Source organism: Schistocerca piceifrons, chromosome 7 (assembly GCF_021461385.2).
Source record: "Schistocerca piceifrons isolate TAMUIC-IGC-003096 chromosome 7, iqSchPice1.1, whole genome shotgun sequence".
Taxonomy (NCBI): domain Eukaryota; kingdom Metazoa; phylum Arthropoda; class Insecta; order Orthoptera; family Acrididae; genus Schistocerca; species Schistocerca piceifrons.
In genome coordinates this window covers 388,950,362-388,972,811 of record NC_060144.1, presented here as the reverse complement: position 1 = coordinate 388,972,811, position 22,450 = coordinate 388,950,362, and the positions used below count along the sequence as shown (strand labels likewise).

The 22,450-nt window shown below is 39.8% G+C and overlaps 1 protein-coding gene across 1 annotated transcript in view; it reads left to right on the top strand.

Annotated features, from left to right (window-relative positions):
* Positions 1-22,450, top strand: part of LOC124805356 (elongation factor-like GTPase 1) — a 597,412-nt gene that overhangs the window by 96,226 nt on the left and 478,736 nt on the right. The window contains exons 11-12 of the mRNA XM_047265897.1: positions 16,211-16,434; positions 22,276-22,426. Coding sequence (XP_047121853.1) covers positions 16,211-16,434; positions 22,276-22,426 — 375 coding nt within the window. The remainder of the gene's footprint in view (positions 1-16,210; positions 16,435-22,275; positions 22,427-22,450) is intronic.

Here is a 22,450-nt window from a genome sequence, read left to right as displayed (position 1 = left end):
AGGGATATTCACAGTAGCTTCTCAGTATATATACTCTCTTATGAAATTTGTTATTAACAACCAAACCCAATTCAAAAGTAATAGCAGTGTGCATAACTAAAATACTAGGAGAAAGGACGATCTTCACTATTCAAGATTAAATCTAACTTTGGCACAGAAAGGGGTGAATTATACTGGCACTAAAGTCTTTGGTCACTTACCAAATAGTATCAAAAGTCTGACAGATAACCAACAAGTATTTAAGAAGAAATTAAAAGAATTTCTGAATGACAACTCCTTCTACTCCATAGAGGAATTTTTAGATATAAATGAAGAAAAAAAAGAAAAAAAAAACCAAAAATATTTAAAAAATAAAAAAAATAAAAAATAAAGAAAAACAAAAAAACACAAAAAAATAAAGTTGTTATATTAACTTAAGTATGTTGTTAAATTAACCTAATTATGTCATGTATTGGAAAATTCGACTCGTTCCACATCATTACGAAATATCGTATTCATGATCCATGGAACTAGTATTAATCTAATCTAATCTGTTGCTGTTGATATTGCCCAACAATTGTATGAACATAAATCCTTCTCTTATTTTCATTTCACTTCACTGTCCCTCACTACAATTAGATTGAGCCTTTCCATTTCCTTTTCAAATTTTCTAGCTTCCCCACCACAGTCTTACTTCTGACATTCCATTCACAGACTTGTAGAATGCAACTTTTTGTTGGTTAGTCATTCTTTTCCTCATGGTTACTTCTTCCATGGCAGTCCTGTCTCAAAAATCTGAATGAGACCTAGTCCAGAATCTTTTGGCAATGGAGAGATCATCATTATACTTTTCCAATTATAGATGTCATGTTCCACCTTTTATGCAGTGATTTCCATTGCCTTGTAAATTCTTGTGCTATTGGTCATAGCTGATTCTTCTGCCTTTTAGGTGCAGTTTCCCATCCCAAGGGCAAGAGGTTGCCATGAAACCCTGTCTGCTCCTCTGCCCTCTTTGCCAAGGCCATTGGCAGAATGAGAATGACTTGTTGTATGGAATGTCTTTGCCTGCCATTGCTAGTGTTTTTATTCAGAATTTAAGCAGTGGCATGTTTCTAACTCAGGACCCAGTGTGTTTTGCTTACTAATCAAAGACCCTACCCCTAGACCATGGTCATTACCTAAGAGGAATATATACAGTCATGTCTATGCCGTAGCCATGAACATCTGCATCACACCCTCCTACCAACCAGTTTGTGGGCTACCTAGAGGAAACTCTTCTAGTGACCAATAGTCCCCAACGCCCTGTTTGTTCCTGGTCTAGATTCATTTGTGATATCTTCATGATCTGGATGCTGGGTGAAGACATTCTCAACTCATTCATGCACAGCCTCAACACCTTCTCCTCCATTTGCTTCACCTGGTCCTCCTCAGTCCGATTTGTTGCCATCATGAATGTTGACCTCCACATCTGTCTTTATGAAGCCCACTACCTGTCAACAGTAACTGCAATTTGATAGCTGTCAACCTTCCACACTAAAAAGTCTCTCTCATATAGTCTGGTCAGTTGTGGATGGCACATCTGCAGTGGCAAACTATCCCTCTTCCAGTATGCTGAAGGTCTTATTAAGGCCTCCAGTGATAAATTTTACCACCCAAACCTAGTCCTCAGACAGATTTCCCATGCTATATGTACCCATATCCCCCCGTGAACCATGGACCTTGCCGTTGGTGGGGAGGCTTGCGTGCCTCAGCGATACAGATAGCCGTACCGTAGGTGCAACCACAGCGGAGGGGTATCTGCTGAGAGGCCAGACAAACGTGTGGTTCCTGAAGAGGGGCAGCAGCCTTTTCAGTAGTTGCAAGGGCAACAGTCTGGATGATTGACTGATCTGGCCTTGTAACAATAACCAAAACGGCCTTGCTGTGCTGGTACTGCGAACGGCTGAAAGCAAGGGGAAACTACAGCCGTAATTTTTTCCGAGGGCATACAGCTTTACTGTATGATTACATGATGATGGCGTCCTCTTGGGTAAAATATTCCGGAGGTAAAATAGTCCCCCATTCGAATCTCCGGGCGGGGACTACTCAAGAGGATGTCGTTATCAGGAGAAACAAAACTGGTGTTCTACGGATCGGAGTGTGGAATGTCAGATCCCTTAATCGGGCAGGTAGGTTAGAAAATTTAAAAAGGGAAATGGATAGGGTGAAGTTAGATATAGTGGGAATTAGTGAAGTTCGGTGGCAGGAGGAACAAGACTTCTGGTCAGGTGACTACAGGGTTATAAACACAAAATCAAATAGGGGTAATACAGGAGTAGGTTTAATAATGAATAGGAAAATAGGAATGCGGGTAAGCTACTACAAACAGCATTGTGAACGCATTATTGTGGCCAAGATAGATACGAAGCCCACGCCTACTACAGTAGTACAAGTTTATATGCCAACTAGCTCTGCAGATGACGAAGAAATTGAAGAAATGTATGATGAAATAAAAGAAATTATTCAGATTGTGAAGGGAGACGAAAATTTAATAGTCATGGGTGACTGGAATTCGAGGGTAGGAAAAGGGAGGGAAGGAAACATAGTAGGTGAATATGGATTGGGGGACAGAAATGAAAGAGGAAGCCGCCTGGTCGAATTTTGCACAGAGCATAACTTAATCATGAAAGAAGGTTGTATACATGGAAGGACCCTGGAGATACTAAAAGGTATCAGATAGATTATATAATGGTAAGACAGAGATTTAGGAACCAGGTTTAAATTGTAAGACATTTCCAGGGGCAGATGTGGACTCTGACCACAATCTATTGGTTATGACCTGTAGATTAAAACTGAAGAAACTGCAAAAAGGTGGGAATTTAAGGAGATGGGACCTGGATAAACTAAAAGAACCAGAGGTGGTACAGAGATTCAGGGAGAGCATAAGGGAGCAATTGACAGGAATGGGGGAAATAAATACAGTAGAAGAAGAATGGGTAGCTTTGAGGGATGAAGTAGTGAAGGCAGCAGAGGATCAAGTAGGTAAAAAGACGAGGACTAGTAGAAATCCTTGGGTAACAGAAGAAATATTGAATTTAATTGATGAAAGGAGAAAATATAAAAATGCAGTAAGTGAAACAGGCAAAAAGGAATACAAACGTCTCAAAAATGAGATCGACAGGAAGTGCAAAATGGCTAAGCAGGGATGGCTAGAGGACAAATGTAAGGATGTAGAGGCCTATCTCACTAGGGGTAAGATAGATACCGCCTACAGGAAAATTAAAGAGACCTTTGGAGATAAGAGAACGACTTGTATGAATATCAAGAGCTCAGATGGAAACCCAGTTCTAAGCGAAGAAGGGAAAGCAGAAAGGTGGAAGGAGTATATAGAGGGTCTATACAAGGGCGATGTACTTGAGGACAATTTTATGGAAATGGAAGAGGATGTAGATGAAGATGAAATGGGAGATATGATACTGCGTGAAGAGTTTGACAGAGCACTGAAAGACCTGAGTCGAAACAAGGCCCCCGGAGTAGACAATATTCCATTGGAACTACTGGCGGCCGTGGGAGAGCCAGTCCTGACAAAACTCTACCATCTGGTGAGCAAGATGTATGAGATGCGAAATTCCCTCAGACTTCAAGAAGAATATAATAATTCCAATCCCAAAGAAAGCAGGTGTTGACAGATGTGAAAATTACCGAACTATCAGCTTAATAAGTCACAGCTGCAAAATACTAACACGAATTCTTTACAGACGAATGGAAAAACTAGTAGAAGCCAACCTCGGGGAAGATCAGTTTGGATTCCGTAGAAACACTGGAACACGTGAGGCAATACTGACCTTACGACTTATCTTAGAAGAAAGATTAAGGAAAGGCAAACCTACGTTTCTAGCATTTGTAGACTTAGAGAAAGCTTTTGACAATGTTGACTGGAATACTCTCTTTCAAATTCTAAAGGTGGCAGGGGTAAAATACAGGGAGCGAAAGGCTATTTACAATTTGTACAGAAACCAGATGGCAGTTATAAGAGTCGAGGGACATGAAAGGGAAGCAGTGGTTGGGAAGGGAGTAAGACAGGGTTGTAGCCTCTCCCTGATGTTGTTCAATCTGCATATTGAGCAAGCAATAAAGGAAACAAAAGAAAAATTCGGAGTAGGTATTAAAATTCATGGAGAAGAAATAAAAACTTTGAGGTTCGCCGATGACATTGTAATTCTGTCAGAGACAGCAAAGGACTTGGAAGAGCAGTTGAATTTGAATGGAATGGACAGTGTCTTGAAAGGAGGATATAAGATGAACATCAACAAAAGCAAAACAAGGGTAATGGAATGTAGTCTAATTAAGCCGGGTGATGCTGAGGGAATTAGATTAGGAAATGAGGCACTTAAAGTAGTAGAGGAGTTTTGCTATTTGGGGAGCAAAATAACTGATGATGGTCGAAGTAGAGGATATAAAATGTCGACTGGCAATGGCAAGGAAAGCGTTTCTGAAGAAGAGAAATTTGTTAACATCCAGTATTGATTTAAGTGTCAGGAAGTCATTTCTGAAAGTATTCGTATGGAGTGTAGCCATGTACGGAAGTGAAACATGGACGATAAATAGTTTGGACAAGAAGAGAATAGAAGCTTTCGAAATGTGGTGCTACAGAAGAATGCTGAAGATTAGATGGGTAGATCACATAACTAATGAGGAAGTATTGAATAGGATTGGGGAGAAGAGAAGTTTGTGGCACAACTTGACCAGAAGAAGGGATCGGTTGGTAGGACATGTTCTGAGGCATCAAGGGATCACCAATTTAGTATTGGAGGGCAGCGTGGAGGGTAAAAATCGTAGAGGGAGACCATGAGATGAATACACTAAGCAGATTCAGAAGGATGTGGGTTGCAGTAGGTACTGGGAGATGAAAAGGCTTGCACAGGATAGAGTAGCATGGAGGGCTGCATCAAACCAGTCTCAGGACTGAAGACCACAACAACAACATGTACCCATACGGGCCCCAAATTCTCTAACCATTCCCAGCATCCCACAACCAGGGCTTTTACTTATCATTATGCCTCAAAATGAGGAATGCCCTACCCACAGTTATTCCCACCCCTTCCAAAGTGGTATTCCACTGACCATCCAATCTACATAATATACTAGCCTATACTGTGATTGTACTTACTGCCATTGCATTATCACATCAGTCATAGCCCTTTGGAAGACCCAGGTGCAAGACCTTACCTATATACCCACCCGGAACATCCTATTCTGGTCCCCTCACAGGCTTATCCTGTCCTATCCTATACTGTCAGATGCAAAGCCACATGTGAGAACTGTCATATTATATACTTCCTCTGTTGTAATTTTTACACAGCATTTTATCGGGGTATGGTCACCATCTAATTGTTCTCCCGAATAAATGGAAATCGCCAAACTGATGAGGAGCAGAGTTGGCCACCTAGTGGCAGAAGATATTGCTGAACACAGCATGCTCAATGAACAGGAAAACAAAATTTTGATCTTACGTATTTCTCATTTTTTCTGAGCATTATTTTCACTATATTTTTACTTGTTTTTGCCTTTTAAACATAGATTTTTGTTGTTGATTGTTTCATGGCCTGCAGTAATACTGTATGTTATTTTATGATTTTTGTTGCGACAGTATTATTTTGTGAAGAGCAAAGCAGAGTCAGTTGAGGGATTACTGCTAGTGGTGTCTATCATACTCTCATGACTCAAGTATGTTCTCCCAATGCCTTTGTCCATTCCTAGGTGTTGTATAGAAATATATATATTTTCTCCTTTGCTTTGACTTCGCTAAATCTGCCACATAAGGATTTTATATGTTATATGTTACATGTTCCATATGCAGAACATTCTGACTAAATTGTTGTTCTTCACCGTTGTAACAGTCATGCTGTAGTAGTTATGAGATGGGATTCACATCCAAGGAGACTTGAATTTGATGAAATTTTTGCAAACACATTATTTCCTCAAAGAAAGTATAGCACACCAATAGTTACAGTCACTATAAAGATCTGTATGGTTCCTGCTATACTAGTTTGCCATCATCATTGTGCAGAGTATCTGGGGAGATTATTAAAAAGTACTTACTGTCCAGCCTAAAGTTATTTCCAGTGTGAGCATTCCATATCAAGAGAATCTAAGTATGTAGAAAAGAAGTCCAGTTGTTGATAGAGCAGCAAGGAGAAAATCAGAACAATTCACAACAGACAATGAACTGCATGAACTTGCTGGTACATCCACTTATAAATTGGTCTGCAGACCAACAGCCAAGGAAAAGCTACTATGATGTTCTGTCATGTGTACTCATTGCTCACTTGAATCATCACTTGTATGAACATTGGTGGACATGAATGCAATTTCTGTTGGCACTGCACTGTCCATGGCCGGTTGAAGGAATTTGTAAGACAGCCAAAATGTTTTGTGCTGACTGGAATACTTATGGGTTAAAATTCATTTCTGGCCATTTTAGAGCAAAGCTGAAGAGGAATTAATCTATAAGGACATAAAACTAAGGATTTGATAATGGGAAGTTCTGGTAGAATGTAAGTAATTTGGGACTGAAGGTGCCAACTCACTGAATATTAGAGATGAGTTCTTGACAGCTACACAAACAAGACTGAAAACGTGCTGGGGAGAAAGTCAGGGAGTAGGATAGAGGGTTGGTGATGTATAGTTAGGATGTGGGAGTGAGATACAGCAGGAGCATGGGATGTGAATGTGATATGGCCACTGACACTAGTGAGCTCATGTAGCACATAATGATGATGATGTGGAGGAATGAATTGGCAGAGAGTGACTGAACAGAGGAAGGAGAGACTGTAGGGAAGAGGGCTTAGGTGCACGATAAGTGAACTTAGGATTCTGCGGCAGGAGGTTTCCAGATGTTGAGCCCTGGACTATTACAAGAGTGAAGGATGTGTTGCAAGGACAATTCACATCTATGTAATTCAGAGGAGCTGCTGTTGGAGGGAAGGATCCAGATGGCATGGATTGTAAAGTAGCCATTGAAGTATGTTGTCCTCCTCAGTGTGTGCCCCCATTGGATGGTCAACTCCTTTTAGCCACAGTTTAGATGTGGCCATTCATGTGGGTGACAAGTGTCCGGTAGTCATTCCCACAAAAATGCTGTGCAGAAATTGCAACAGAGCTGATATATGACATGAGTGCTTTCACAGGTGACCCACTCTGTGATAGGATAGGATAACTTGTGAAAGGACCAGAGTAGTATGTGCTGGCTGGGCATATCAGATATGCCTTGCACCTGGATCTTCTACATGGATATGACCCATGTGACAAGGAGATGAGAGTGGGTGTGGCATGAGGATGAACCAGGATATTGTGGAAATTGGGTGGGCAATGGAACAGCACTTTGAGAGGGGTGGATAGGACTGTGGGTAGCATATTCCTCATTTTTAAATGTAATGATAAGTAGTCAAAGCCCCAGCTTAGAATGGGGTTTAATTGTTACAGTCCAGGGTGATACTGATGATGATTGGAGTGCTCCTTTGCAGCTGGTCCTTGGAAGTGGTTGAGTGATTAGAGGATATGGCATGGAAAATCTTTCAGTGACCTGGGCTCAGTGGACAATGCCTGTCTGTGCAGATCTTAGTGAGACCTTCAACATTTTTGGGTAAGAGAATTCTTATCACTGCACTCAATGGATGGCCAGAATATATGAAAGTGTCTTTTGACATTGAAGGAATGACAGCTATCAAAATGTAGGTGTACTGTTAATATGGACATAAATGTGGCAACATCCAGTATGGTGACACATTGGACTGAGGAGGGCCACAAGAAGCTAATGGGGGAGAAGTGTTCAGGCTGTGGAGGAATGAGGATAGTGTTTCTTGACTCTGGACCCTGATCAGGAAAACATTGTCAATGAACATGAACAAGACAAGGGGGTTTGGAGTTTTTGGGGCAAGGAAGGTTTTCTCTTGAGAGCCCACAGAAAAATTGGTGTAAGTCAGTGGTATGTATATTGCTAAATTGTGCCAGCTGGCAACTCAGTGTCAGGACTGTAGTTCTGTTGTTTGACTGGTGTGAGGAATTGAAATGTAATGAAATGATCGTATGGCATTGTTGGCCAGGAAGCCCCATGCTGGGGAGTCCAGCCGCAGTATTGCAAGTCCTTTTTAGTCTATGCTACTTTGGTGACTTGTGGGTCAATGATGATGAAAATGATGATGGAGGACACACAACACCCAGTCCGCTGCCAAGAAATCAAACCCGGGCCCCTTGGGTGGTAGGCGGTGTGTGGAATTGTGTTGGGTGTAGTGAGCTAGGGGAGAAAGTCAGGGAGTAGGATAGAGGGTTGGTGATGTATAGTTAGGATGTGGGAGTGAGATACAGCAGGAGCGTGGGATGGGAATGTGATACGGCCACTGACACTAGTGAGCTCATGTAGCACATAATGATGATGATGTGGAGGAATGAATTGGCAGAGAGTGACTGAACAGAGGAAGGAGAGACTGTAGGGAAGAGGGCTTAGGTGCACGATAAGTGAACTTAGGATTCTGCGGCAGGAGGTTTCCAGATGTTGAGCCCTGGACTATTACAAGAGTGAAGGATGTGTTGCAAGGACAATTCACATCTATGTAATTCAGAGGAGCTGCTGTTGGAGGGAAGGATCCAGATGGCATGGATTGTAAAGTAGCCATTGAAGTATGTTGTCCTCCTCAGTGTGTGCCCCCATTGGATGGTCAACTCCTTTTAGCCACAGTTTAGATGTGGCCATTCATGTGGGTGACAAGTGTCCGGTAGTCATTCCCACAAAAATGCTGTGCAGAAATTGCAACAGAGCTGATATATGACATGAGTGCTTTCACAGGTGACCCACTCTGTGATAGGATAGGATAACTTGTGAAAGGACCAGAGTAGTATGTGCTGGCTGGGCATATCAGATATGCCTTGCACCTGGATCTTCTACATGGATATGACCCATGTGACAAGGAGATGAGAGTGGGTGTGGCATGAGGATGAACCAGGATATTGTGGAAATTGGGTGGGCAATGGAACAGCTCTTTGAGAGGGGTGGATAGGACTGTGGGTAGCATATTCCTCATTTTTAAATGTAATGATAAGTAGTCAAAGCCCCAGCTTAGAATGGGGTTTAATTGTTACAGTCCAGGGTGATACTGATGATGATTGGAGTGCTCCTTTGCAGCTGGTCCTTGGAAGTGGTTGAGTGATTAGAGGATATGGCATGGAAAATCTTTCAGTGACCTGGGCTCAGTGGACAATGCCTGTCTGTGCAGATCTTAGTGAGACCTTCAACATTTTTGGGTAAGAGAATTCTTATCACTGCACTCAATGGATGGCCAGAATATATGAAAGTGTCTTTTGACATTGAAGGAATGACAGCTATCAAAATGTAGGTGTACTGTTAATATGGACATAAATGTGGCAACATCCAGTATGGTGACACATTGGACTGAGGAGGGCCACAAGAAGCTAATGGGGGAGAAGTGTTCAGGCTGTGGAGGAATGAGGATAGTGTTTCTTGACTCTGGACCCTGATCAGGAAAACATTGTCAATGAACATGAACAAGACAAGGGGGTTTGGAGTTTTTGGGGCAAGGAAGGTTTTCTCTTGAGAGCCCACAGAAAAATTGGTGTAAGTCAGTGGTATGTATATTGATAAATTGTGCCAGCTGGCAACTCAGTGTCAGGACTGTAGTTCTGTTGTTTGACTGGTGTGAGGAATTGAAATGAAATGAAATGATCGTATGGCATTGTTGGCCAGGAAGCCCCATGCTGGGGAGTCCAGCCGCTGTATTGCAAGTCCTTTTTAGTCTATGCTACTTTGGTGACTTGTGGGTCAATGATGATGAAAATGATGATGGAGGACACACAACACCCAGTCCGCTGCCAAGAAATCAAACCCGGGCCCCTTGGGTGGTAGGCGGTGTGTGGAATTGTGTTGGGTGTAGTGAGCTAGGGGAGAAAGTCAGGGAGTAGGATAGAGGGTTGGTGATGTATAGTTAGGATGTGGGAGTGAGATACAGCAGGAGCGTGGGATGGGAATGTGATACGGCCACTGACACTAGTGAGCTCATGTAGCACATAATGATGATGATGTGGAGGAATGAATTGGCAGAGAGTGACTGAACAGAGGAAGGAGAGACTGTAGGGAAGAGGGCTTAGGTGCACGATAAGTGAACTTAGGATTCTGCGGCAGGAGGTTTCCAGATGTTGAGCCCTGGACTATTACAAGAGTGAAGGATGTGTTGCAAGGACAATTCACATCTATGTAATTCAGAGGAGCTGCTGTTGGAGGGAAGGATCCAGATGGCATGGATTGTAAAGTAGCCATTGAAGTATGTTGTCCTCCTCAGTGTGTGCCCCCATTGGATGGTCAACTCCTTTTAGCCACAGTTTAGATGTGGCCATTCATGTGGGTGACAAGTGTCCGGTAGTCATTCCCACAAAAATGCTGTGCAGAAATTGCAACAGAGCTGATATATGACATGAGTGCTTTCACAGGTGACCCACTCTGTGATAGGATAGGATAACTTGTGAAAGGACCAGAGTAGTATGTGCTGGCTGGGCATATCAGATATGCCTTGCACCTGGATCTTCTACATGGATATGACCCATGTGACAAGGAGATGAGAGTGGGTGTGGCATGAGGATGAACCAGGATATTGTGGAAATTGGGTGGGCAATGGAACAGCACTTTGAGAGGGGTGGATAGGACTGTGGGTAGCATATTCCTCATTTTTAAATGTAATGATAAGTAGTCAAAGCCCCAGCTTAGAATGGGGTTTAATTGTTACAGTCCAGGGTGATACTGATGATGATTGGAGTGCTCCTTTGCAGCTGGTCCTTGGAAGTGGTTGAGTGATTAGAGGATATGGCATGGAAAATCTTTCAGTGACCTGGGCTCAGTGGACAATGCCTGTCTGTGCAGATCTTAGTGAGACCTTCAACATTTTTGGGTAAGAGAATTCTTATCACTGCACTCAATGGATGGCCAGAATATATGAAAGTGTCTTTTGACATTGAAGGAATGACAGCTATCAAAATGTAGGTGTACTGTTAATATGGACATAAATGTGGCAACATCCAGTATGGTGACACATTGGACTGAGGAGGGCCACAAGAAGCTAATGGGGGAGAAGTGTTCAGGCTGTGGAGGAATGAGGATAGTGTTTCTTGACTCTGGACCCTGATCAGGAAAACATTGTCAATGAACATGAACAAGACAAGGGGGTTTGGAGTTTTTGGGGCAAGGAAGGTTTTCTCTTGAGAGCCCACAGAAAAATTGGTGTAAGTCAGTGGTATGTATATTGCTAAATTGTGCCAGCTGGCAACTCAGTGTCAGGACTGTAGTTCTGTTGTTTGACTGGTGTGAGGAATTGAAATGAAATGAAATGATCGTATGGCATTGTTGGCCAGGAAGCCCCATGCTGGGGAGTTCAGCCGCTGTATTGCAAGTCCTTTTTAGTCTATGCTACTTTGGTGACTTGTGGGTCAATGATGATGAAAATGATGATGGAGGACACACAACACCCAGTCCGCTGCCAAGAAATCAAACCCGGGCCCCTTGGGTGGTAGGCGGTGTGCGGAATTGTGTTGGGTGTAGTGAGCTAGGGGAGAAAGTCAGGGAGTAGAATAGAGGGTTGGTGATGTATAGTTAGGATGTGGGAGTGAGATACAGCAGGAGCGTGGGATGGGAATGTGATACGGCCACTGACACTAGTGAGCTCATGTAGCACATAATGATGATGATGTGGAGGAATGAATTGGCAGAGAGTGACTGAACAGAGGAAGGAGAGACTGTAGGGAAGAGGGCTTAGGTGCACGATAAGTGAACTTAGGATTCTGCGGCAGGAGGTTTCCAGATGTTGAGCCCTGGACTATTACAAGAGTGAAGGATGTGTTGCAAGGACAATTCACATCTATGTAATTCAGAGGAGCTGCTGTTGGAGGGAAGGATCCAGATGGCATGGATTGTAAAGTAGCCATTGAAGTATGTTGTCCTCCTCAGTGTGTGCCCCCATTGGATGGTCAACTCCTTTTAGCCACAGTTTAGATGTGGCCATTCATGTGGGTGACAAGTGTCCGGTAGTCATTCCCACAAAAATGCTGTGCAGAAATTGCAACAGAGCTGATATATGACATGAGTGCTTTCACAGGTGACCCACTCTGTGATAGGATAGGATAACTTGTGAAAGGACCAGAGTAGTATGTGCTGGCTGGGCATATCAGATATGCCTTGCACCTGGATCTTCTACATGGATATGACCCATGTGACAAGGAGATGAGAGTGGGTGTGGCATGAGGATGAACCAGGATATTGTGGAAATTGGGTGGGCAATGGAACAGCTCTTTGAGAGGGGTGGATAGGACTGTGGGTAGCATATTCCTCATTTTTAAATATAATGATAAGTAGTCAAAGCCCCAGCTTAGAATGGGGTTTAATTGTTACAGTCCAGGGTGATATTGATGATGATTGGAGTGCTCCTTTGCAGCTGGTCCTTGGAAGTGGTTGAGTGATTAGAGGATATGGCATGGAAAATCTTTCAGTGACCTGGGCTCAGTGGACAATGCCTGTCTGTGCAGATCTTAGTGAGACCTTCAACATTTTTGGGTAAGAGAATTCTTATCACTGCACTCAATGGATGGCCAGAATATATGAAAGTGTCTTTTGACATTGAAGGAATGACAGCTATCAAAATGTAGGTGTACTGTTAATATGGACATAAATGTGACAACATCCAGTATGGTGACACATTGGACTGAGGAGGGCCACAAGAAGCAAATGGGGGAGAAGTGTTCAGGCTGCGGAGGAATGAGGATAGTGTTTCTTGACTCTGGACCCTGATCAGGAAAACATTGTCAATGAACATGAACAAGACAAGGGGGTTTGGAGTTTTTGGGGCAAGGAAGGTTTTCTCTTGAGAGCCCACAGAAAAATTGGTGTAAGTCAGTGGTATGTGGGTGCCCATGGCCATTTGTTTGTATATCTTCCCCTTAAAGGAGAAGCAGTGTGTGTGAGGATCTAATTAGATATATAAGGAATGAAGTGGTATTCAGTTTCAATGGTTTGATTTGAAATGTTGCTATATGATCTGTGCCATCTGTATCCTTCTCACCAAATTGGTTTTTCTGAACTGCGTTGATGAGAGCAGTCCTTGCATTGTATCTTTCATTCCTGCCCACAGTTTCCACTACACACCTGCCCCAAACCCACCCCTACCCTGCTTGACTCATTCTGCATCCACACCCGAATCTCCTCCCTCTCGCCCTCCAGTCTCGACATTCTCTGTTCTGACGCCTCCTCCAAATCCACAATGTTGTCATTGTTGCACAAACTCAGTAGTGTTGGTACCCATGTCACATTCCTATCCTGCTTCCCACTCTGTGCACTTGCTGCCTCCCTTCCAGCCATCTACCACATCACAAACTTCGCTTCTACTTTGCACCTCCCTTCTCCCCTAAACAATCTAGGATTAATTACTATAATTATCAGTTTGATAGGATTCATACTAGTCATAATCTGTTGCTAATATACTTTACAGAAGTAACCAGCAGTGGTTGCTACTGCTTGTTATTGTGTAACTTGACTCATCCCACATCCCCAAAGGTTCTCTTTTATGATGGGTTTGATGGAACACGATCTTTGAATGAATAAATGAAAAAAGAAAGCACACTCCATCACCTGACACAACCACCTCTCACCCCAGTCAAGCTGCAGAGCTGCATTTCTGGCACTGTGCCTTCAGCTGGCATTCTGTAACTATACAGAGAGAGAGAAAGAGAGAGAGAGGAGAGAGAGAGAGAGAGAGAGAGAGAGAGAGAGAGAGAGAGAGAGAATGTGTGTGTGTGTGTAAAAATGATTTATTTGTAACCTGGCAAAGTTTTCAGTCCTGTTTATGTGCCGTATGATAACCCAATTGATTATTTCTTCATGCACAAAAATGTTATATATTATCCTATAAAACTGTGTTGGGAAAATTCAAAACTGATATCAGATTAGTTTACTTACATCCATTGTGGTGTACTGTTTCTCATTTGTTCCTATTTCTTATGAGAATAAGTGAGGTGGTTCATAACCTGGAGTAGAATTTCACAGGTTTATCTCAGTGCATCTCTGTTAAACCATTTGTAAACTTTCAATGTTTTTGTGTGCCTATAATCCCTATTGTCTACATCTGAACATATGGAGATTCCCCTTCCTTACTATTTACTAGTGTACTAAATGCTTTGTATTCATAGATTTGTCGGACATAAATGCAGGTTAACTTCAGTGTCAATCTGTGTCATTTACTGAAGCTGCAGGCAACAGACTTTACTTCCAGTTACTTTTGCATTATGCTATCATTGGAATCACATTTTACAGTTTTTGTTTAGAACGAGTTTAACAGATCACTCTGTAGTCACCAGATTTGAACATACCTTTCCTTCCCTTCCTCCTTCCAGTACCCATTACCCAGCCAACACAATATCAAGACTGGTATGATCCTTTTTCAACTTCACAGAGAACCAATCATCCATTATGTAGGTTATTATGATGGCATCACCACTCCCAAAAGTATTTTAAAAATGCTGCCGACTCCATCTTTGGAAGTAATCTGTGTACCCCTTCTGCCTGCAATTAGTGTAATCTCATGGTCAGATGTGGGATTGCTTCTTAAAGTGTTAGCGTGTCGTATCTCTGAGGCGGGACATGAGAACCAGCCTAGTACATACCTAGGTGGATGTGGAAAACTGCTTATAAACCACATCGCATTAATCTGTAAGGTAGATTCTGGTGTGCCTCCCCATGTCGTGAAAGTGGGTGCTTCAACATGCTTGCCTATCCGGGCGAGTTTCAACATATCTTTATAAATATGTATTATACCACTAAATATAGCAATAATTTTATCATCTCTGATGCATTCACCAAGATGTTTTCGTAAGTTGGAAAGTTGTTTATTAGTATCCTCACTGAAAAATATTTTTCAGTTCCTTCTTCCTTCCCTCTCTCTATCATTTCTAACTTCACTGTTAACTTCGTACCATGTTTCTTATCGTTTCATGTAGTTTTGTGAACACTTAGGCTTTTCTTCATAGTCTTTACACGTTTCATATTCTTTTATTGTGCTCCCTCCAATGTTATTGTCATCAACCAAAGGCCAAATACCGATCTTGCTTCCTTTATTTATTTACTTTGCATATTATTTCCTGACTTCTGATCAAAGTTGTTGCATTACATTTTAATCTTACCTTTCTTGTTTCTGTAGTTTGTAGATTTTATATTTCTTTGTTCACTGAATTTGTTATGACTTAAAGTTTCTTTGACAATGAAGTCAGTAGATGAAGCAATGACTCATACGGCCCAAAAATAGGGAACATTAAATGGCAATGATGTTTTGAATTTAACTGAATCTTTGATCCTGTGATGTTGTGTACAGTAAACATAGGTGTAATATAGAACATGTCAAAACAGAAAAGTTCATTATTATTTCCAAAGGACCAACCATTTTGATTACACCCTCTAACACAATTAATTAATGAAAAACAATATACACAAATTTAAATTTGTAGATACTCTATAACATCATAAAATTCATTTTGCTCCTGATAGTATTTGAATTGTTTTGGAAAGTTAGCATATTGTTTTGGAAAGTTAGTGTCATGTTACTATCATGCAGGTTTCTAGGCAGACTTCTTAGTAACTTAATACCTGGTACTGTTTCAAACACTGTCAGATGGCAGGGTATACTTCATATATCGTTCTTTGTCTGTGTGTTATGAGTGTTTACATGTGTTGTGGGTGTTTACACTTGCATTTGTAATCCACTCTGAGCTGTCTTTTGTGATGTATGCTATTATTTTATGTATGTACAAAGACATCTTACTGTCTAAATTGATGTATGCGAACTGTGGAAACGTAAATCAGTATGGCAAGTCATTTGAATTTCCTCCTTTTGTCTTAACTGCTGCACCATCTGTTTCCATTGCATATGTCATATATGTTTAATTATCAGTGAAAATATGTATTTTCTGCATATTAGCATTGACTTAAAATTGTACCTACTTGTTAGTGCTTCTTCAGTTTCTGGCTCTCATCTGCAGTATCAATGTCTGTCCATTTTCCTCTGTTATTCTGTTGAAATCTGGCTTGGTTATGTGACTCCTGAGTAAAATTTACAGTGTTGTTGTATACTATGCAGAAAATTTCTGCTCTGTTACACAGCAAATTTCTTAAATTTGGTTTAGAGCTTGAGTTGTGTGATTTTCTTTCTAGAAGTGGATTCAGAAGGAATGAGGCTGCTAAGTGACACTGAAGCACAACAAACAAAGAACAAAGAGGGTACAGAGGACATTAAAGTTGAAGACACTAAACCTGGTGGGCAAGAAAGTGAAGATGTATTTATGGCATTTGCAAGGGTATATAGTGGTACATTAAAAGTTGGAGAAGATGTCTTTGTCTTGGGACCCAAGCACAACCCACAGGCTGCACTAGAAAAGGTGAGGAATATGTTGCTCTTTTTAAAAATATAAGCTATAATTTTTCCTTTAGGTTAAGTTCTTGTTTTTTCACATTTCTGAAATAAATACATTCTTAAACAACTGAGTTGGTGATAACTGTTGTATTGGAGAGAGAGTGCCGCTGTTAGCATGGTGGATGAAGTAGTTCAGTGTGCTGTGGGGATGAGATGTTAGCAAACATGTTATTGGCCAGAGGCTTGGCAGTAGCAGTGGATAGAAGGGCCACAGTGTAGCAAATCACCAGCATTTCATTGCTTGACAAGAATAGTCTGTCAGCAACTATACCATCTGAGCCATCTTCAAGGTGTAGCATACAGAAGATGCTGACCCCCATCCCTTGCATGTACCTGTGCTCATTAGATACCAAAGAGCACAAGAATTAGAAACAGTGCAGAATCACAATTATTGGATGTGCATAACATGAAATAAGATCATATAGTCAGATAACTTAGTATACATGTTGGTAGACATTGATGTCAGTGTACTCTGGCAGTACATTGTGTCCACCATCAGGCTCTCATGTGATTGCAAAGGAGATGTAATCACAGGATAAAATGCGGGCTCTGACATGTCAGCCATCATCATTCACCATTGAAGACAGGAACCTACAGCCTGATCATTTGCATCCATTTGTTTCTCTTCAGTATTACATAGACAATTGATATCCTCACCAGTTGGTGAACTGAGCTAGAATTATTTGAGAAACAGCCAAGGGTTGTTACATGTTCCTCAGACTCACTTGATCTCAGCCCTATTAAGCACATCTAGGATACCATCAAGTGGGATGAGAGTGCTATGAAGTCCCTCTGATCAATCTCTGTGAATTGTGATTGGTCAGTTGAACTGTCATGGATCATGATGGGTACCCAGTGTTTTTGGTGTCTAAAGGAGTCTGTGCTATGACATATTGTTGCTGCCATCAGAGTGGAAGGGAGTGGTACATGTTGGTGGATGGATGTGTCTAATTCAATTCTACATGCATATAATAAGTTACATTTATTTTACTTGCATTTAATATATCCACATAACAAAGTGTACTTTTATACAAACACACTAAAAAAAAAAAAAAAAAAGCTTTATTTTAAAGAAGATACCAAAACAGACTACTCAACTCTCCAGAACTGGTACTCCCTGTCTGTAAACCCAGCCACCTTTTTATTTATTCATTTGTTATTGTTTGACCATTTGTATGGAATTTTATCTTTATTTTTTTAAGTAAAAAGGTCACAGGAGGTGTAACCATGTGGTGTTACACAGTCCTATGTATCAGAGTGTCACAGAGAAGTGATACTGCATACCTGTCCCATTTTTTTTATTTCTGAGTGCATTGCTAATATGCATTAAACTGATGAAGGTATATAGACTGTGGAACTTGACCATGTCTATAAATTTTCTTTACAATATTGTAGATCTATGGTAATCAGATTCAGAAGGATGTAAGTTGCACTAGTTATTCGAAGATGTAGAGGCTTACATATTATAGAGTAGTATGGAGAATGGAAAACTACATAAACCAGTCTTCAGACTGAAGACCATGACAAGAACAACAGATCTTTGAGAATAGAGTGACAATTTTAAGCATTGTTGTAAACAGTTTTATAAATTTTGACTTCACCTGTGTTGTAATATTTTAGTATGGGTACTAAGGAGTCCAGTTTTGAGTATCCTACAAAAAAATATGATCATCATCACCGTAATAGTTGACTATCAAGAAACAGATCAACTAAGACAGGGTACTATTCACACTTCTCAAAACTGAATGTAACACATCTCATATGTAATGAGAGGGAAAAATGTGGAACCTACAGAACAATTTGAATATATTATGTGAGAAAATATAACTGTATTTAACTGGATGAAAGTACTTCATCTCTTAATTCTAGAAGAAAGAGAAAAACAAAAAAAAGAACATGAAAAGATAAAGTCTTTATATCCAGATTTCACAGCATTTGTGAACATGCTGACTCTTTGCTTTCTTCTGTGACTTTTATTATGCTTAATACCATTTTTACCTCTATATGTATCTGAACAACTAGTTTTCATTGAAAAAGATGCTGGAGAAGTTTGCAAGATCAGGAGGTTAAACAATGCACTTATTGTTCAATGAAGTTCCACTTTAGGCCAGTTCACTTCATCTAATACTTTTCCTTGTAGGAATAACATCTTAGAAATTGCAGTGGCTGAAATGAAATCAATAATCTTGACACTGTTCAGCTGCTTTTTCATTATCTTATTTTATGGTAACCATTTTCAGCTGTGCTCTCTTCAGACCAGAATATTATTTTGGTGGCAACAAAGGCAGCAATGAAATAGCAGTTTCTGTATTAGGCACCAGGGGACTGTGTCAACTTGTCTTTTTTACACAGCTGACTAATGTCCAGTACAGCAGACCACTATTTCGTTGGTGCCTGCACTGCCACTGCAACAACAATCTGGTCTGATGGTGGCATGGCTAAAACTAATTACCAGAAAATAAAATAATAAAAAAGTGACTTTGTGTCAAATTACTAATATTTATACAGTGAGTATATTCCATCACAGAAGTATGATTCTGGAAAGTCTGTACACATCGTCACTGAACTCAAAACATTTTCAATCAGAAATTTCTTTGCATATGGGAATAAGAGGGGTTCAGTGTGTGCCAAATCTAGTGTATTGGTTGTAAGTCCCAACAATTTGTATTTCAAATTCTTTTTTCTGAAAAGAGTCAGATTAGGCCTCTTCTGATGTAGTTTTTCATTGAAGTAACCCAGAAGACTTGTGTAAGTCATCAATATGAAGAGTTGCTTTTGCACCTCTAGGAAACATTGGTTGTTTTCATACTTGATAAAATCAACTCAGGCATTTTTGATGCTGACACACTGGCCTCCATCGGTAGTGTAAGCATTACCTGTACTAAAGTACATTTTGTATATTTGCCTCCATTGAATCTGGCTGAAGAGTTGGTGGTGGGGACAGTTTACTGCTAATAATGTGGTCCACACCAGATTTGCATTCACACATTTTAATTGCACTTAGATGTTGATTGAACTGCAGTTAATGGCAAATTGAATTTCATCTGTTTAAATTATGTACAGCTAAATAGCTACATACAGCTAAACAGCTACATACTACACTTGTTTGATGTCCTGTTATGCGATTGTTAATGTGTGATAACCTAACATGGGGGTGACTCGAAAGTTCACATGTGACAAGGTATGTGTAACACAGTCACTGTACAAAGTTCTTAAATCACTTTCCTTGAAGTCATAACAGTTATATTGATACAAAGATAATGTGCACAGCAAATGTAACTATTGGAAATAACACTGTTCACATTCTGATCCTGTTGTCACAATAAGCATTGGCCATTATTAGAAGATTAACACAGTTGCTGGTTCACAGTCAGTCACTATACTATGGAGCAAACTCACAGACATGAAATTTGGATAAATCGTCATACATGTTCTGATTTGTTACCTGTACTAAATCGTCTGCAGTACACTATCCTGTATTTTTGGGCCTATATTTTACTCCATTCAAACTCACCATGAACTAGCCTAAAATAGCTTCCAAACTGCCTCTTATATATATTTGCAGTAATTAAAACTAAAGCTGGCTGTTATTGATTGTTGCATTTTCTTAATTTACAGTTAAAGATTTATGTTTCTGAGTAACTGAATAGTGGATGGTGCAGCAGTAATTTTTAAGTTGATTAAAAGATGCACTGTCTAGCTGCTAGATAGTGATAACATCTGTGACAATGATCAAAGATAGTGAGACCAAAGATGATTATTAATGAGCAGTACACTGTGCGCTAATTAATTGGTAACTGACTGTCTGTGTTGAGATCTGAAAGAGACCAGATGCATATGATGACCTGTGTAAAAAATGTACACATGCCAAATATTATTAACCTTGTGAATGTATTAAAAAAGGGTTGTGTGTGAAAATATAGTCAGCACAGTTTTGAAAATTACATCATAAAAGTACATCATAATAAATGCTTGGATGATTGTGAGGACCTGCAAGGATGCCAGTAATAATAGAGGGAAACACCAACATGCCACCACAGTGTCAAAGAGGTATAAGAAATCATTTGAAGAAAGAACATAAGAACATTATAATTTTTATATCTATGAATTCATAATGAATTATTATAGTTCAATTTTTTTCTTCATTAGTTTCAGTGACTATTCAGATATCCAAAACCCCTTCTTTATCCAATAATATATTCAAGAATAATCTTAAAAAATAATTTAACCCTTTAAATAATGTTTCCCTTGCCATTTCCATATCCTTTTCCTATAATTTTACAATAGATATTAGTTTAAACTAGTACTTTTATATAGTATAGTAATTTCTGTAGAATTACTCTGGCTAGTTTGGCTAAAAATTGGATTATACTTCAGTAAAAATATTTTAACTAAGTATGTTGTTATTACAGAATTAAATGAGCATGAATGGTATTAACATATTTTTGTAATTAACTGTACAAACATGATATTTACATGCATTTTTCATCTACTCTAACGGGAACTTAGTAATCATGTATATGTTCACTAATGGACAATGAAAAGGAAATCTAAACTTGCTGATGTTTTGTAATTAGTCCAGTTTTTTGGCAAACTATCTGTCTCATTATCTCTTGATAACCAAAGGAATGTGATAAATGATAAAGTAAGGGTTGAAGCCCTGAGTCAATATTTGGTATCTTTATATACTGTGGACATGTCATCTAGATGACCATATCGAAAATATCACAAAATTTGGAAAAAAATAATACTAATTTGGAATGGGAGGGGAGGGGAGGGGAGGGGTGGCATTGGGAGGGGAGGGGAAGGGGAAAAAAAAGGATCCTCTTGCTTTGTTGCACATTCATTTACTGTTCGTTTCTAGTATGAAACTGATACGTAAAATATGATGGTTTCTTTAAAACCGATTCTAACATTGACAATAAATTTGTTTTAGCATTTGCTTTTGATCAGCAGCATTTTTGCATAAAACTGTGCCATAGTTAATTCGTAGTTTTCACACTATTTTGTATTATGTATCTGTTATGTTCAAACAAATTTCTGGCTTCCAGCCTGTCATTGTTTAATTCATTGCACAATATTTCGACTGAGCACCCACCAGTCAAAATATTGTACAATGAATTAAATGAGAACTGGCTGCAAGCCCGAAATTTGTTTAAACATTCAATTTGTTGGGAAAATTTTAAAATGCCAGTGTCACATTGGGCACTTTTTTGATGGCTCAACACTGGAGACAGTTTTGGAACATCCTGCACATGGATCATATTCAAATCTGGTTTTCTTCTTTTGAAAATGAAAGAGCAGATGATTTAGAAATCTCCACCAACTTTTGATTAACCTTGATTGATAATAAACTGTCCAGAACAAATAATCTTATGATAGTTTGTTAGGTTAGTTTATTCATTTCAGTGAAACATCCAGTGTAGGTACTTTGGTAAGCAATAGCAACAAAATTATCTGGAGATCAAGTTAACACTTGATTTGGTTATTGCATATCATATATCAAAATAATAAAAACAGAATTTTGTTAACATCAATGTCATCTCTGAGAAATTTTATTTTTGCCCTTATGGCTATAAAATATCCTTGAAATATAAGTACACATTTTTATATTTTTTCCTATATAATTTCTTTTATATTAGAAAACAGCTGCATGATACATCCAATTCTGTAGCTGTGCTCTGTGTATTCTGTATGTACTATTCACATTTTTGCCTTCATTCTGATTTCACAACTTCCAACATAACAATATTCTGAAATAAATTACAAGTTGGTATCTGTAGTTTTTTTCGTATGTTGCTGACAGGAAGAAAACAAGGAAGAAGTGGATCCTAGTCTCACCTTGAAGGATTTGAAACCTGGGCAGCACTTAACAAGAGCTCGGATTGGTCAGCTGTACATTCTCATGGGGCGAGAGTTAATGCCTGTAACAGAAGCACCTGCAGGAAATGTAATAGGTATATGCTCTGGCTTCCAGGCTA